Source organism: Hemiscyllium ocellatum, chromosome 28 (assembly GCF_020745735.1).
Source record: "Hemiscyllium ocellatum isolate sHemOce1 chromosome 28, sHemOce1.pat.X.cur, whole genome shotgun sequence".
Taxonomy (NCBI): domain Eukaryota; kingdom Metazoa; phylum Chordata; class Chondrichthyes; order Orectolobiformes; family Hemiscylliidae; genus Hemiscyllium; species Hemiscyllium ocellatum.
In genome coordinates, this window is record NC_083428.1 from 7,275,429 (window position 1) to 7,290,272 (window position 14,844).

The 14,844-nt window shown below is 43.3% G+C and overlaps 1 protein-coding gene across 3 annotated transcripts in view; it reads right to left on the reverse strand.

Annotated features, from left to right (window-relative positions):
- The window catches only part of LOC132828793 (rho guanine nucleotide exchange factor 18-like), a 217,815-nt gene that overhangs the window by 12,141 nt on the left and 190,830 nt on the right, over positions 1-14,844 (reverse strand). For all 3 annotated transcript variants that reach the window (XM_060845889.1, XM_060845888.1, XM_060845890.1), the window contains 12 exons: positions 13,996-14,121; positions 13,704-13,821; positions 12,198-12,452; positions 9,689-9,765; positions 9,014-9,192; positions 7,850-7,929; positions 6,206-6,382; positions 4,677-4,817; positions 4,395-4,528; positions 4,007-4,063; positions 2,998-3,045; positions 1,979-2,449 (listed from right to left, as the gene is read on the reverse strand). In XM_060845889.1, the coding sequence (XP_060701872.1) occupies positions 1,979-2,449; positions 2,998-3,045; positions 4,007-4,063; positions 4,395-4,528; positions 4,677-4,817; positions 6,206-6,382; positions 7,850-7,929; positions 9,014-9,192; positions 9,689-9,765; positions 12,198-12,452; positions 13,704-13,821; positions 13,996-14,121 (1,863 nt within the window). The remainder of the gene's footprint in view (positions 1-1,978; positions 2,450-2,997; positions 3,046-4,006; positions 4,064-4,394; positions 4,529-4,676; positions 4,818-6,205; positions 6,383-7,849; positions 7,930-9,013; positions 9,193-9,688; positions 9,766-12,197; positions 12,453-13,703; positions 13,822-13,995; positions 14,122-14,844) is intronic.

The following is a 14,844-nucleotide window of genomic DNA, read 5'->3' on the forward strand; positions in this document are numbered from 1 at the left end:
TGGGGTCAGGGAATCCAGAACTAGAGGGCATAGGTTTAGGGTGAAAAGGGGAAGATATAAAAAGAGACCTACAGGGCAACTTTTTCACACAGAGGGAATGAGCTGCCGGAGGAAGTGGTGGAGGCTGGTACAATTGCAACATTTAAGAGGCATCTGGATGGGTATATGAATAGAAAGGGTTTGGAGGGATATGGGCCGGATGCTGGCAGGTGGGACGAGATTGGGTTGGGATGTCTGGTCGGCATGGACGGGTTGGACCGAAGGGTCTGTTTCCATGCTGTACATCTCTATAACTATGACTCATGGGATGTAGGCCAATCCATCCCTAATTGCACTGGAGAAGACAGCCATGATCTGGTGGAGGTGCCAGTGTTGGACTGGGTGGACAAAGTCACAAGTCACACAGCACCAAGTTTATGGTTCAAGCAGGTTATTTGAAATCAGAAACTTTCAGAGCACTGCTTCATCAGGTGACTTCATCTAACTAAGGAGCAGAGCTCCAAAAGTTTGCGGTTTAAAATAAACCTGCTCGGACCATAACCTGGTGTCATGCAACTTCTGGCTCTGGAGAAAGCCAGTGGTGAGTCTTTGAGAGTTAAAGGGAGTGCAGAAAGGAAGTGCCAGGATTTCAACCCAGTGGTATCAGAAGAGCAGTGATATATAAAGTCAGGATGGTGAGCAACTTGGAGGGGAACGTGCAGAAGGTGGTGCTCCCATGTATCTGCTGCCCTTGTCATTTTAATGGTCAATGTTATGGATTTGGAAGGTGCTATTGAAGCAGCCTTGGTCAGTTAACAGTATGCTGGAAGCACTCTGCTCCATGTAGCTCTGTACCTCACTGGCCAGCATATTCAGCCAGTAACTATACAAAAACACTAATGTGTTTGGGGCCTCAATTGTAACATTCAATTAAGAGAGGACAACCAAGAATCTCCCTCCCTTAGTCTTAAAATTATTCAGTGAAGAATTGTACCGAATTCAAAAACGTTAACCTTTCTTGTCTCACCACAGATGCTCCACTGCTCTCTGGGGAGTTAGCTGCTGCACTTCCTGCAATAATGGCTGCATTTCAAACTTGCTTCATTAGTTGTGAAGCATTGTCTAACATCGAAAGACACCACAAAAAGGGTTTGTAAACTTTTTTTTTTAAAATTCAGTCCTAGATAACTTTTTATTCAGATTGTGTACAGTCCAAGGAGCATCAGAATTGCAGCTGTAGGGCGAGAAGGCTCAGGAGAGCTGATGAGTTCAAGGTTAATTTGTATGCAAGGAGATTCCTGCAGATGGAGGGGAAAGTGAGGTCTGCAGATGCTGGAGTATCAGAGCTGAAAGAGAGTTGGTGGAAAAGCGCAGCAGGTCAGGCAGCATCGAAGGAACAGGAAATTCGACGTTTCGGGCATAAGCCCTTTATCAGGATTCCTGCAGTTGATCAACTTACTGGTACCCAGTAGGCATCAACATCTTTAGCAGACGAGAACAGAGAATTAAGACAAAAGAAGTAAGACTTACATTTATATAGCACCTTTCATGATCTCAAAGTATCCAAGTACTGTGTCATGTAGTCACTGTTGTAATGAAGGAAACAAGGCAGCTAATTTTCACACCGTGAACTCCCACGCAAACATCAATACAATTATAACCAGAAAATCCATTTTTGGTGATAGTAATGGCAGAATAAATGTGGAGCAGGATATTCTGGGGAAAAATTCCTTGTTTTCCTTCAAGGCAGTGCCATTTGGAACTTGTGGGTTCAACATAAGAGGTTTGGTTGGGCGGGGGGGGGGCGTGGAGAAAGAGGAGAGAGAAAGAGGGGCTTGGGTTGACATCTCATCTGAAGATAGGACCTCAAACAGTGCTGCTCTCACTCATTACCACGCTGTTCTAGCTCTACTGTCTACAACCAACTACTGTAGCTGTGATGTTCTGACTCTCTCTCTCACAGCCAGCATCCCAGTGAAAACGCATCCCAGCGAGTTACCTGTCCAGCTTCTGTCGGAAACAGGACTGTGTTGTGCTTCAATTGCTTCCGCTGACGCTGCTCCAGACGCTCCCTGTCCTTTTCCACCGTCCGCTGGGACTCTCGGAGACGTTCCAGGTCCTGCTGGTATTCCTGCCGGTGTCGTTCCAACTCTTCCTTATCCTGAGCTAACCGTTCCATCAGCTGCTGCAGGGACTTCTCACGGTCCTGGAGCTGAGCCTCCTGAATATCCAGCTCACGCTTCTGGCGCTCCCGATCGCGCTCCCATTTCTGCTGCTCCTGCCGCACCTGGTTCTGCAGCTTCTGGACGTTGGCCCATTCCTCACGCTGCTTCTCAACGTTCCGCTGCTTCTCCTGCTCCAGAAGTAAGCTCCCACGTGAGGCCAGAAGACGGGATTGCCTATCCCGCTCTCCACTTGCACCTGCGTACCGCTGCGTCTCGATGTAGCTGTCATACTGGGCAATCAGAACCTAAAGTATACACAAAGGTACAGGTCATGAACAACCAGAGGCAACAAATGCATACTTTGTTTTTACTTCACCCAAACCCTCAATCCTTCTGCGCTTCTATCCCGCGCTGAGACTCATTTTCCAAGAAACGAACAGCTTTCTAATGCGAGGAGAGGGGGAGGGCTGCAGATGCTGGAGATCAGAATCGAAGAATGTGGTGCTGAAAAAGGTCAGGCAGGATCCGAGGAGCAGGAGAGTTGACACTGAGCATTCCTGATGAAGAGCTCATGCTCAAAACGTGGATTCTCCTGCTCCTCAGATGCTGCCTGACCAGCTGTGCTTTTCCAGCAACACACTCTCCGATAGCTTTCTTTCGTAATGAGAGCACCGCCCACTTTCCATTCTGGGATATAATAATATGGGAAACAGGACCATTAATGAATTTAGTTAATCCTAGATGACAGCTTGATTGAGGGTTAAAAGTTTTCATTAAGTGTGTCAAGTTCTCTACCTCATCTTTGACCATCTTGCGACTTTGTACTTTTAGAATTCTTTTTCAAGGCACTCACCTTCAATTTGTACAGCTGTGATGTCAGCGTCTGCACACTCTGTACAAACTAGAGACAGAAAAACCAGACAGTGGTTAGAGATATTATGCAAACTTCCGATAGCAAGAATCTTTGGGCTATGATGAGAATCTGCCAAAATGTGCTTGCTGTATTACTCCATCTTTCGACATTCACTTTATACTTGTATCTTTAAATGTACATCCAGAAATGCACTCTCCACTCCCTTCATTTCCTGAGCTTCCCCTTCCTCTAACAACCAAAATATCACTTTTGTTAGCCAAAGGTATTGAGAGATATAAAAGCAGTATACGCAATCACATTTTACACTAGTTTTTGTCTCTTCAAATGGTCATAGTCAAAAAGTCAGATGTACAGCACAGAAACAGACCCTTCGGTCCAACCCATCCATGCTGACCAGATATCCCAACCCTGACTTGAAACCTCCCCTTGCTTCCATGTTCCAACCACAAGGTTTAGCACAGTGTCAGTCATCATTAGTGCTTAAGCTACCTCATCTGTCCTCCTACACTTTTCAGGTTTGCTTCGGTACTTTCTGAAAATTTATCCTTTGGACACAGGTACCACCAGAAGGTTCGATTCTCATCCCTAACTGAACTGGAGATGGTGGCAATGAAATTCTGCAGCCAAATGGGGAAGGGATACTATTGGCAGTAGGGAATACCAGGAATCACACCTAACAATGAAGGAATAGCCAATATATGCCCAAGACAGGTTAATGGAAACTTAGTGATCCTAAACCCCAGCTGCTTTCCCTTGAAGAGGCTGCAGATGTGAATAGTGGTGCTGAGGCAGTTTTGGTGAGTAATTGCAGTGTGTTCACTGTAACAGTGGAGTAGCAACGATCAAAAGAGTGAATGCTTCAGGGTTCAGAAATACCTGTTCTGAATAATTACAAATATCTTTCTTTTTATTTTGATTTTATCAGATAGCATGGCCTTGCTTTATCAAAAAAATTTTAAAATACAGTAGTAAGAATACAGACACTTACCTCTGCATCTTGCAGAAAACTGCTGGTACTAATGGTGTACCACCTGGGTAGGTCACTCTGAAACAAAAGGGAATGGAAACATTTAGGTGGACACTGCAATGGATGGCTAAATGAGAAGTAACAACTGCTCAACCACGTCCCTGGACACCATGGCTATCTTTGGACTGTGGGAGGAATCCACAGACTCTGGGAGAATGTGCAAACTCCACACAGAATCCTGAAGCAAACCTACCACCAAATGCTCAATATTTAAAGCACTAAATTTCTGCATGAATGAGTGCATTCTCTTCTGTTCACGAATGCCAGATTAACCACATTTCTCCACTTTATACACATGAATTAAGGAAAACATTGCCCTATTTTAATGTTAAAGGCTCTTCAGAATTACCGCCCGTCCACTTTCATTGTCACTGCACACGTCCTGCAGCTGTGGTTCAGAACTTGCCCGAGATCCAGCTTTCTCCTTCACCTTCAACTCGTTGCTGGAAGAGAGTGTATTTGACTTTCTTTTGATGGAACCATCTAAAAAGATGAGAAGTCAGGAGCTAAATGTAAAACTGCGAAGCTGACAAGAAACAACTGTAAATGTTCACAGAGTCAATAAATGTAAAACTGCGAAGCTGACAAGAAACGACTGTAAACGTTCACAGAGTTGCACACTCCAACTCACCTTTACTGGGATTGGCAGAACTGCTGTCATAGCCTCCGAAAGTCTCTGCTCGCCGTGGCAATGCTGAGGAGCCTAAGCTGTCATCCAATTGCCAGCTGACATTGATGGGCTGAGCAGCAATCAAATTCTGAAGGTTTTCGACTGAAACACAATACAAGGTCATGCTGTTTATACAAGACTTAATCAGCAAAACCTCAGGCACTATCCACACTCTCATTGGCCACTCTCCCTTTCTAAATATACTGTCTCTTTGTACATCTGAAGAGAAAGCTGCTGGGATCTGTCTCGCTTATGCTCATTTGGCCTTGAAATTAACATTGTTTGGGAGGAGAGCTGGACTGCAGCATTACATCAAACGAAGACAGGTCCACGGGGACATCACTGACTGGGCTGAGCATCTTTAATTACATTTTCGGAAAGGCAGCTGTAACTTCTATGCTGAAGAAATGCAAGTGGCCATTCCAAGGAAAGCACATTTTTCTTTAAACCCTTGAGGTTACAAGCAAAAAGTAGTCGATTCAGCTCCTTCTCCACCGTTTAATTAGACAGTGGTTGACGTGAATGGGTTTCAAAACCATACCACACATCAGATGTCAGAAACACAGCATGTGTTTGGGTCATTTGAAATTATATTGATCTAAAGTCACATCCTAGAGATGAGACACACAAATAGCCAGTACAAGGATTTCCTTTTAAAGATTTTATATAAAATTCCTAATTATGACTATTTAAAACAAGTTGTTGAGAACTACACAGGGAATTAACAGCACAGCACACTTGTTCCATTACATTTATCAGGAACTTTACCCATTTTCAATGTTCAGAGTTTAAGACCAAGCAGCACAAACAAATCCATTGCCAGCACTTGGTTAGATGCAGATCAGGAAGATGAACAGTAAGCTTGCACAGTGAATTAGCTGAACGTAGTCACAGTGGCAAGAGGGGAAGGCAACAATTAATCTCAGTGCACTGGGCCATACATTGCAATGGGGAAAACCAGACATGAGGCTTCAATCAGATTAGGATTTCATTTATTTATTGTTGCCACAAGTACAGCGGAAGTTTTGGTTTGCAAGCAGTACAGGCAAATCATAGCAAATAAGGTCATTCAGATCATCGTGTACTTAGACAGAGCGAGTATACAGGTTACACCGGAGGTGCAGGGTATTTGAGATTTGAAAGTGTGGAATTGTTGTAAGAAATGGAAGAATACGATCTGCTGCAGAGATCTTGTGAAGAGTTGCCCTGTGTCATTGCCAACTTGAATGAAGAGTCACAGTCAAACAGCTGGCAATGTTTTAGCTGAAGCCATGAAGAACAGCCATTCACTTGAGCTGCCAGAAAATGGATGTTCTTTATGGCAGGAGTGCAGCAAGTTGAAAAACCAAGAAAGGAATAAACAAGGAGCAAAGGGCTGGCATGAGGTGAGTCAGTTCTCTATTGGATAGAATTTTGTGGAATGCCTGCATTCTTAAAACCACACTGAATCCAGACTCTTTGCTCATTCCAGATACACAGCTCTAACTCACCTTCTTTCAGTGCGTTATTGAGCGTGGAATCTCGCTGAGACTCCAGGGCATCAGCTCGAAGCAGCAGACGTGGTCTTCCTGCGTCCGTATACCCATGGATTTCAGCTATTTCACCAAAAATTTCCAGCTTCTCACTCAGGGTGCGCTTCAGTTCCTCGTCCTTTCCACTCAGACGTTCTAGGAATAGGACAGACAAGAACTTGGTGAGCTATGACACAAAGCTGCTGATCACCGCATCAAGCTGAAAAATGTGGGGCACTTCAACAATGCAAGACTTGGCAGTACATTAACCACATTTCAGAATGAAAACTGGGAAAAACATTTTTCCCAATCCTTGGGGTGCAGAGTTTACAATGTGACTTCAGATTCAAAAGCCAAAAACAGAAAGGTCTTGTGCTTTATTTACTGTTTACAAAAGTCAAAAAAGGAGATGTTTAGAAAGAGATAAAATAGATGTGTTGTTTTTGCTGGCCAGGGTGGCAGAGGAACATTAGGCTACAGGTTGCTTTGCAATAATTTTTGGACTGTTAGTTTGGTGTTTTGCTACAGAATGGGAACGGATGCCGTTGAAGAGTCACCTCCAGGATGTCTAAAGCAGAGACAAGTCACTTTGCCTCTTCCAGGAAAAAAAACTCTTCAGGTTTTGCAAGTGTCTGTCTTCCTCACGCTAAGTAAAAGACAACATTCAACGATTCTGCAGACTGAATGACCTAGATTTAATTGAATAGATATCCAACTTAAGGATCCTCCACCCCCCCCACGCCCCAAATGCGTTTGTAATTATATTCAAATTAAACTAAGTACTCTTAAACACACTAGCATACACATTCTAATAAACAAACAGGGACAAACATGACAACGTTAGAATGGGTAGAAAAAAATGCAATAAAAAGAAACTCATATGAAGAAAAAGAAACAAGGGAATGAAGTAACGTTTTCTCAATTCTTTCATTTCCACTCGCAAGAACATGGTGCTAGTGGCAGCGAGTAGAATCCCAACCTTTTTAGCTTTGCTCATATAACAATGTCTCCATACCAGGATCATTCTAGTAAACTATCAAATAATATCTTTCCTTGTATCAGGGGACTGTACTCCAGATGTGGGCTCACCAGCACCTTGTACAGTTTCAGGAAGACTTCACTATTCTTATACTCCATTCCCTTTGAATTAGACTTGGATTATCTGCTACACCTGTGGACTAGCTGTCTATATTTCAAGCTCAATTCTATTTGTGTTTCAGCTTTCTGCATGTTATGATTTCATCATTGCCTGTGGACTAGCAAGAGCAAGCGAGAAGAGAGAGACAGAAACAAAGAGAGAAGAAGTTTGCCATTGTACAATAGTGTCCAATGACCCCTGAACTAAATACCAGTGCATTGTGTGAGGGTGCACTGTATTTAGCTGTGTTGCCCAGTATAGTGAAATAACTGGCCAACACTCAATCTTCAGGCTCACAGGTAAAGAATCACAGCAGGCTTGAACCATCACAACTCAGGCATGGACCTACACTTCTGGGTCTCCAAAACACACAATATTCCAAATGCCCAAACAAACTTTGATAGAGTGACTTAAAAAAAATAACATATTAAAAAGAATGGTTCAGTATCAGAGTCCTAGCAGCAGGTTCTCTGATACTATCTTACGTTGGAGCTCTTTGATTTGAGCTGCTTTTTTCTCATCCTGCTGCTGATCTTCGTTCAGGGCTGCCTCCTCTATCGGGAATCTGAGGGAAAGGAAAATCCATTTTACCACTGACATAAAATCAGCTAACCTTATCTAACAAGAGAGTTTCTTCCCAGTTTCTACAAAGACATTTTAACACAAGTTTCTATTGAGCCTTTAATGATCTGGGGCACCTACTCAAAGCATTTCACAGGCAACAAAATGTCGTCACCACTTCTATTGTTTGGTCGCAGAATGTGCACATTGCTGGCAAGGCTGTTATTTACCATGGTGCACTTGGAGTCACATGCTGGCCAGATCAGCAGGTCCTGAACAAGGACATTAAGCCAGGTGGGTCTTTACCTGGTGTCTCCAGAACATTTGCCTGAGGTTCTGATGTTCAAGTCCATGCATTCGTGCCACATGGTGGCTCAGTGGTTAGTACTGCTGCCTCACGGCATCAAGGTCCCAGGTTCGATTCCAGCCACGGGCAAATGTCTGTGTGGAGTTTGCACATTCTCCCCGTGTCTGCGTGGGTTTCCTCTGGGTGCCCCGGTTTCCTCCCACAGTCCAAAAGGTGTGCAGGTCAGGTGAACAGGCAATGCTAAATTGCCCATAGCGATAGGTGCATTAGTCAGAGGGAAGTGGGTCTGGGTGGGTTATTCTTCAGAGGGTCAGTGTGGACTGGTTGGGCTGAAGAGCCTGCTTCCACACTATAGGGGATCTAATCAAAATTCCTTCCATTACAATGTCAGAAAAAGAGCAACTAATTTGCACTCAGCAACTTTCCAGAAACAGCAATGTGATAACAACCAGATAATGAGAGAGTGATATCAGGAATATATTACAGATACATAGGTGAATAAAAGAGAATAGGGGGCTTGAGTATGTTACTGGGCACAGGCTCTGAGAGAGAATAAGGGGAGGGAGAACTGTTCAAAACAGCAATACTAGCAGTTTAAGGTAAAAGTAATGGTTTTAAATTTGTCATTATGTATTAGAAGGGCAAGAGATTAGCAGGGTAGATCGGAAATGAGTAAAGAGACTCCTACAGGTTGGTACTACCCTTCATCAAATGGAGTCACCATAATACACACAATACTAGAATTTAGTGACAGGGAGCAGACTTGGTACTGCAATGCTACCTGTTTATCGCATCCCTGATAACTGCCATCCAAGTATTACGCTCCTCCTTGGAGCTGGTGTGAATCTCGTACATCTCAGGACCTTCATCAGAAGCACTGATGAGGAACATTCCTTTTTCTTCATTGGCTACTTCCCTGACGATGAGCTTTTGCAATGAAATGCCAGCTGGCTTCTGGTCCTGAGAAGTCAGGAGATACAGATACCAAGTTACAGCAAGTGTAAAATGATTCAAAACAGACCTTTACCAGAACCATTTTCTTTATATTTCTTTCTTTTCATCTTTCACCCCTTCAATCTCAAGTCAAATCCTATTTCAGAGAGTAACGAACTGGCAGCTTCGCCTCCTATGCCACACACAAGCACAATACTTGGCTCACCCTCTGTGACTCACCTCGGAGTGTGACCATTTTAACTGACCATCCAGCTGGCTTCCACTAAGTGGAGAGAGTTAATACTGCCCCTATACTGACTGGGCTGATCAAACAGCAGGTGTTGGAGGGCTATCAATATCCAAAAAGCCACATTTCAGGTGGGACTGACCCAGTTCCTTCAAGAGGTCAGGATGTACAAAGCAGTGCTGATGACTTGCACCGCCCAAGTCTTATGTCCTTAGCTCATAAGTAAATGGGCAAATATGTCCTAAGAGGAGGGTGGACGTTTCAGTCTGTACTTACCACTGTAGCAAATGAGTACTTCTGATCCTTTTCCTGAAGTAACAGAATCACGTCTGTCAAAACGAGGGCCAGAATATCTATGAAATGGAGCACAAACATGTTAATAAAGGTACAGTCGCCATAATCCTATGGGACCACAGCGCTGCACACTCAGATACAACGAGTGGTGGTTTAATCTCAGGATCACCACACCTCAGGAGAGGGGAAAGGCGGAGAATGAGTGTCCTTCATTGTATCTATGGTCAGTGCAAAAATTGAACCCACATCGTTTGCGTTATTCCATATCACAAACCAACTATACAACCAACTGAGCTAACCGATGTATCACACACACCAAGAAAAATGTAATATCTTTGCTTCCCAATTTCAAACTGATAAAGACAAATTCTTTCAAGGATTTCAGGCCCTCCCAAACTGGGTTCCTGAGAATCTCAATGAGGTTTCCTTGGGAAAATTGTAATCCATCATGGTGCACCAGTTCTGATGAATATGAAACGTGAACTCTGCTCCCCTCTCCACAGATGATGCCTGATGAGCTGAGTACTTTCAGCATTTTCAGATCTATATTTCAAATTGCCTTCATCTGCAGCATTTGCTTTTGTACAAGTCTCATTTTTAATTCCACTCAGTATATTTATTAGTGTCACAATGAATTTGCCACTAATCCACCCAGGTATAAGTGTATGAAGACCTTTTCCTTTAGTCCACAGATTCCTCTATTTATTGTTATCTGCCAAGTGTCAGCCCACAGTGTGAAGAAACACATCATGGGTTGAAATTGTTTTATGAATTTATAATGAATGCTGGAGCCAATTTTGAGGGAGTGCGCCGTCAGCAGTGTTAACCCTGGAAATTAACAGCAGACTGCCCTTTTCATGTTCAGGTGAACATAAGTGCTCTAGCAGCAAATATTTATTCCAAATGACCAAACACACAAAAGGTGTCCATTCAGCCATCAAGGCCATGCCAGCTTTGTAGAGCAGTCCAGTCATACCCATTCTCCTGCTCTATCCACATCGATTACAAATTTCCCTTGAGTGCTTATCCAATGTCTGTGTGAAATCACTGACTGCCTCAGCTTACTCCGCTCTCACAAGAAGCGAGTTCCAATACCACTCTCAGCATTAGAAGGAAGGTTCATGTCCCTCCTGCACCTCTTATCTATACCATAAAGCTGTGACCATAAGACATAGGAGTGGAAGTAAGGCCATTCGGCCCATCGAGTCCACTCCGCCATTCAATCATGGCTGACTGGCATTTCAACTCCACTTACCAGCGTTTTCCCCGTAGCCCTTAATTCCTCGAGGCAACAAGAATCTATCAATCTCTGACTTGAAGACATTTAGCGTCCCGGCCTCCACTTCACCCTGCGGCAATGATATCCATAGACCCACCACTCTCTGGCTGAAGAACTGTCTCCGCATTTCTGTTCTGAATTTACCCCCTCTAATTCTAAGGCTGTGTCCACGGTTCCTAGTCTCCTCGCCCAATGGAAACAATTTCCTAGCGTCCACCCTTTCCAAGCCATGTATTATCTTGTACGTCTCTATTAAGTCTCCCCTTAATCTTCTAAACTCCAATGAATACAATTCCAGGATCCTCAGCCGTTCCTCATATGTTAGACCTACCATTCCAGGGATCATCTGTGTGAATCGCCGCTGGACACGTTCCAGTGCCAGTATAACTGGACACAGTACTCCAAATGAGGCCTAACCAGAGCTTTATAAAGTCTCAGTAGCACAACGGTGCTTTTATATTCCAACCCTCTTGAGATAAGTGACAACATTGCATTCGCTTTCTTAATCACAGACTCAACCTGCATGTTTACCTTCAGAGAATCCTCGACTAGCACTCCCAGATCCCTTTGTACTTTGGCTTTACGAATTTTCTCACCATTTAGAAAGTAGTCTATGCTTTTATTCATTTTGCCAAAGTGCAAGACCACCAGTCCTTGTACCATCAGGTAATGTAGTACACATCATGGCCACCATGTCTGCCTAAGCATCAGGTCTTTGAGTGAACAGAAGATGGGAAAGCCAATATATAAAAATAATGTTGCTTTTTTGTCCCCCTATATGGCAGTGTGTGCAATTCCACATCATTCACATTCGCAGTAAGGTCTCCAAATAGAATTCTATTCTATATTTACACCTTAGAAGATTGCGCTCTGCTTTTTCCTGTTAATGACCTAATTACTGTCTCTAACATCTTTGCTACCTATTAATTTTAGTTTGCAAAGAAACCACAAGTCATGTTGATAAGAAAATAGATGGTCAGCCCTGATGTTGAAATAATGTCAAATAAACAACAAAAAACTACACAATATAGTGCTAACCATCAATGTGGGACTTGTCATTTCTCAGGTTTTTTTCCCCCTGGATTAATCAAAGGCAGCAGTTTTCTGCTCTAATTCAGTCGCCCTATGCTTTCACTCTCGTCGCTGTCAAACAGACTACTTGTCCTCACTGCAGCTGTGAAATAAAAATCGCAACGACAAAGGGATTTCTACCTTTTAGCCGTCCAGATGCAGCCTTCCAACAGACCACTCCTTCATACAGAAGTCTCCTCTTCGATCTCAGCATGTCTACCTTGCGGAAGGCATCACCATTCTTGAGCTTGGCTATTGACTTGGGTTCCATTCGATTTGCAATCTCCTTCAGACGCCGAGCTTTCTCACATACGCTTACCTTCTCATCCACATCAGATATTGTGTCCTTTATCAGGAGCAAGGCCTTGGTCAATTCGTCATGATCCTCTGAACCAACTTTGAAAAACACAGGAGCACTTGTCAGAATCAAGAATGCAGACCAACTGAAATCACTATTTGTGGGATACAGTTCCCCATTTTATTTACTTCTCGCATTGCTCAATAGCCAAAGCTGACCAGTCTCCCCATTCCTCTCAGGAATGGCATACAACAGTGAGACAATGTGGCCTCTGCCTGCAATTCACCCAGTTATTTTAATTAGAGGACAGGCACCCTTTAAGTGGAACCTCAACATTTTCCCCACTGCAAGAGTGAAGATGAAACACTTAGTACTATTCAGTAGCTTGTTTTAATGATTCTTTGTCATACAAGGTATATAAAGCCACATCCTAACGCCACTCGTTGTGGACCAATGAAAGGGACAGGACGAACACTGCAATCTCGTTGAGACAACAACTTGGACAGTTCAGCCTGCTGAACTTAAAGACCGAGAGACACTTGGGGCAATAAGATGCTAGAAAAGAATGAGTTCAGAGTAGGAATACCATGAATCTTGACTTTAACAACACAGAGGCACAACAGCCAAAGTATGAGGAATGTGAAGCCAATAAGGAATAACAGAGGTAACTTCAGCATGGTAGGAACTTAACGGAGCTTGAAAGAGAAAAAAAGTTTGCATTTTTTGAGCTGCATTGTGCAAAAATTAAACCTTGCAATATCCCAGATACACAATAAACATTGCTTCATCTCCCTTGCTTTTTGAAATAGTCAGAGTCACACAGACCAGAAACAGACCCTTTGTCCAAGCTGACAAAGTTTCCTAAACTAAATTAGTCCTATCTGCCGGAGTTTGGCCCGCATCCCTCTAAACCTTTCCTAACCAAGTACCTGACCTATCATCCTACATGTCGTAACTGTCCCTGCATCTCCCACTTTCTCTGGCAGTTCATTCCACATATGAACCACCCTCTGAAACTGTTGTCCCTCAGGTCCCTTTTAAAGCTTTCTCCTCTCACCTTAAACCTATGGCCTCTAGTTTTCCCCCCTATCATGGGGAAAATATCTTCACTGAACATCTTATCTACACTTCATGATTTTATAACCTCTATTAGGTCACCCCTAAGCTGCAGGGAAAGTTGTCCAAGCATATCCAGCGTTCTTAAAACACACACTATCCAGTCTTGTTATCATCCTTGTACATCTTTCTTTGCAACCTTTCCAATTTCATATCATCCTTCCTATAGAACTGTATGGAAATGCACAATGAAACAATGCAACTTCAATTATAAAGTAGTTGAACCGACATACCTTCAGTATTCTGAATAATCCTTTCCACCAGGACAGGGTACTTAGTTATACGTTGGGTAACCAGTAAAATGCACTCCTGCACTCCAAGCCGCCTCACCACAGCGTAATTACTTAATTTCTGGAAAAAGAAGAAATGTGAAATTGGTGGGCTGAATGGCCTACATCTATTGTGGTAATAAACAGCGAGGCTTTTTTATTTTAAAAAAAAAAGGTACGATTTTCCACTATAGGAAACTGGGATATGCAATGCATTAGATGCTCAGTATGTGTCTTCCTGCAAAAGAGTACACACCTTGATTAGATTTTGGAACTTCTTGTTCTGCTGGTACATCTCTTTGTAATAATTCACTGCCTCGTTGTGCTGACCGCAGAAATTCCCATACTGCACCTTCATTTCCTCTCCACATTCGCCTGAAAACTGAGGCAAAATACATTTGTAAACACTGCAAAAATTATTTCAGAAGATTATGTTGTGAAAAGCTTTGTTGAAATTTTTATTTTTCAGAAGAATAAAGGTGGCTCAGTGGTTAGCACTACTGTCTCTCAGCACCAAAAACCCAGGTTCAATTCCAGCCTCGGGCAACTGGGTGTGAGGTTTGCTCATTCTCCCTGTGCCTGCATGGATTTCCTCTGTGGGAGGAAACTGGAGCACCCAGTCGAAAGGTGTGCAGGTTAGTTGGATTGGCCATGCTAAATTACCCATAACGTTCAGAGGTGTGTAGGCCAGATGCGTCAGCCATGAGAAATGCAAGTTTACACGAATAAGGTAGGGGGAATGGGTGTGGGTGATATGCTCTTCGCAGGTCGGTGTTGACTTGATGGGTCAGATGGCCCATTTCCACACTTTGGGGACTGTATTTTAAAAAAAACTGACTAATGGAGAATTGGACATTTCTCCCTTCCAGGGATTCAGCATAGGTCAGGTACAGAATGCCCCAAACATTCACGGGGCAGATATAGCACAGATCTATTAGAAACGTTCTCTCTACACTAGCTCAAAATATGATTGAGTTACAAGTTTTTCTCTTCCTCCTTCAGCAGGGTGGCCCTTACCCATTTCCTGCAATCAAGGGGCCTTCCTAGCATAAGAATGGTGATTCAGTGCAACAAAGGCCACTTTTGTACTCTGGTCTATCTCATG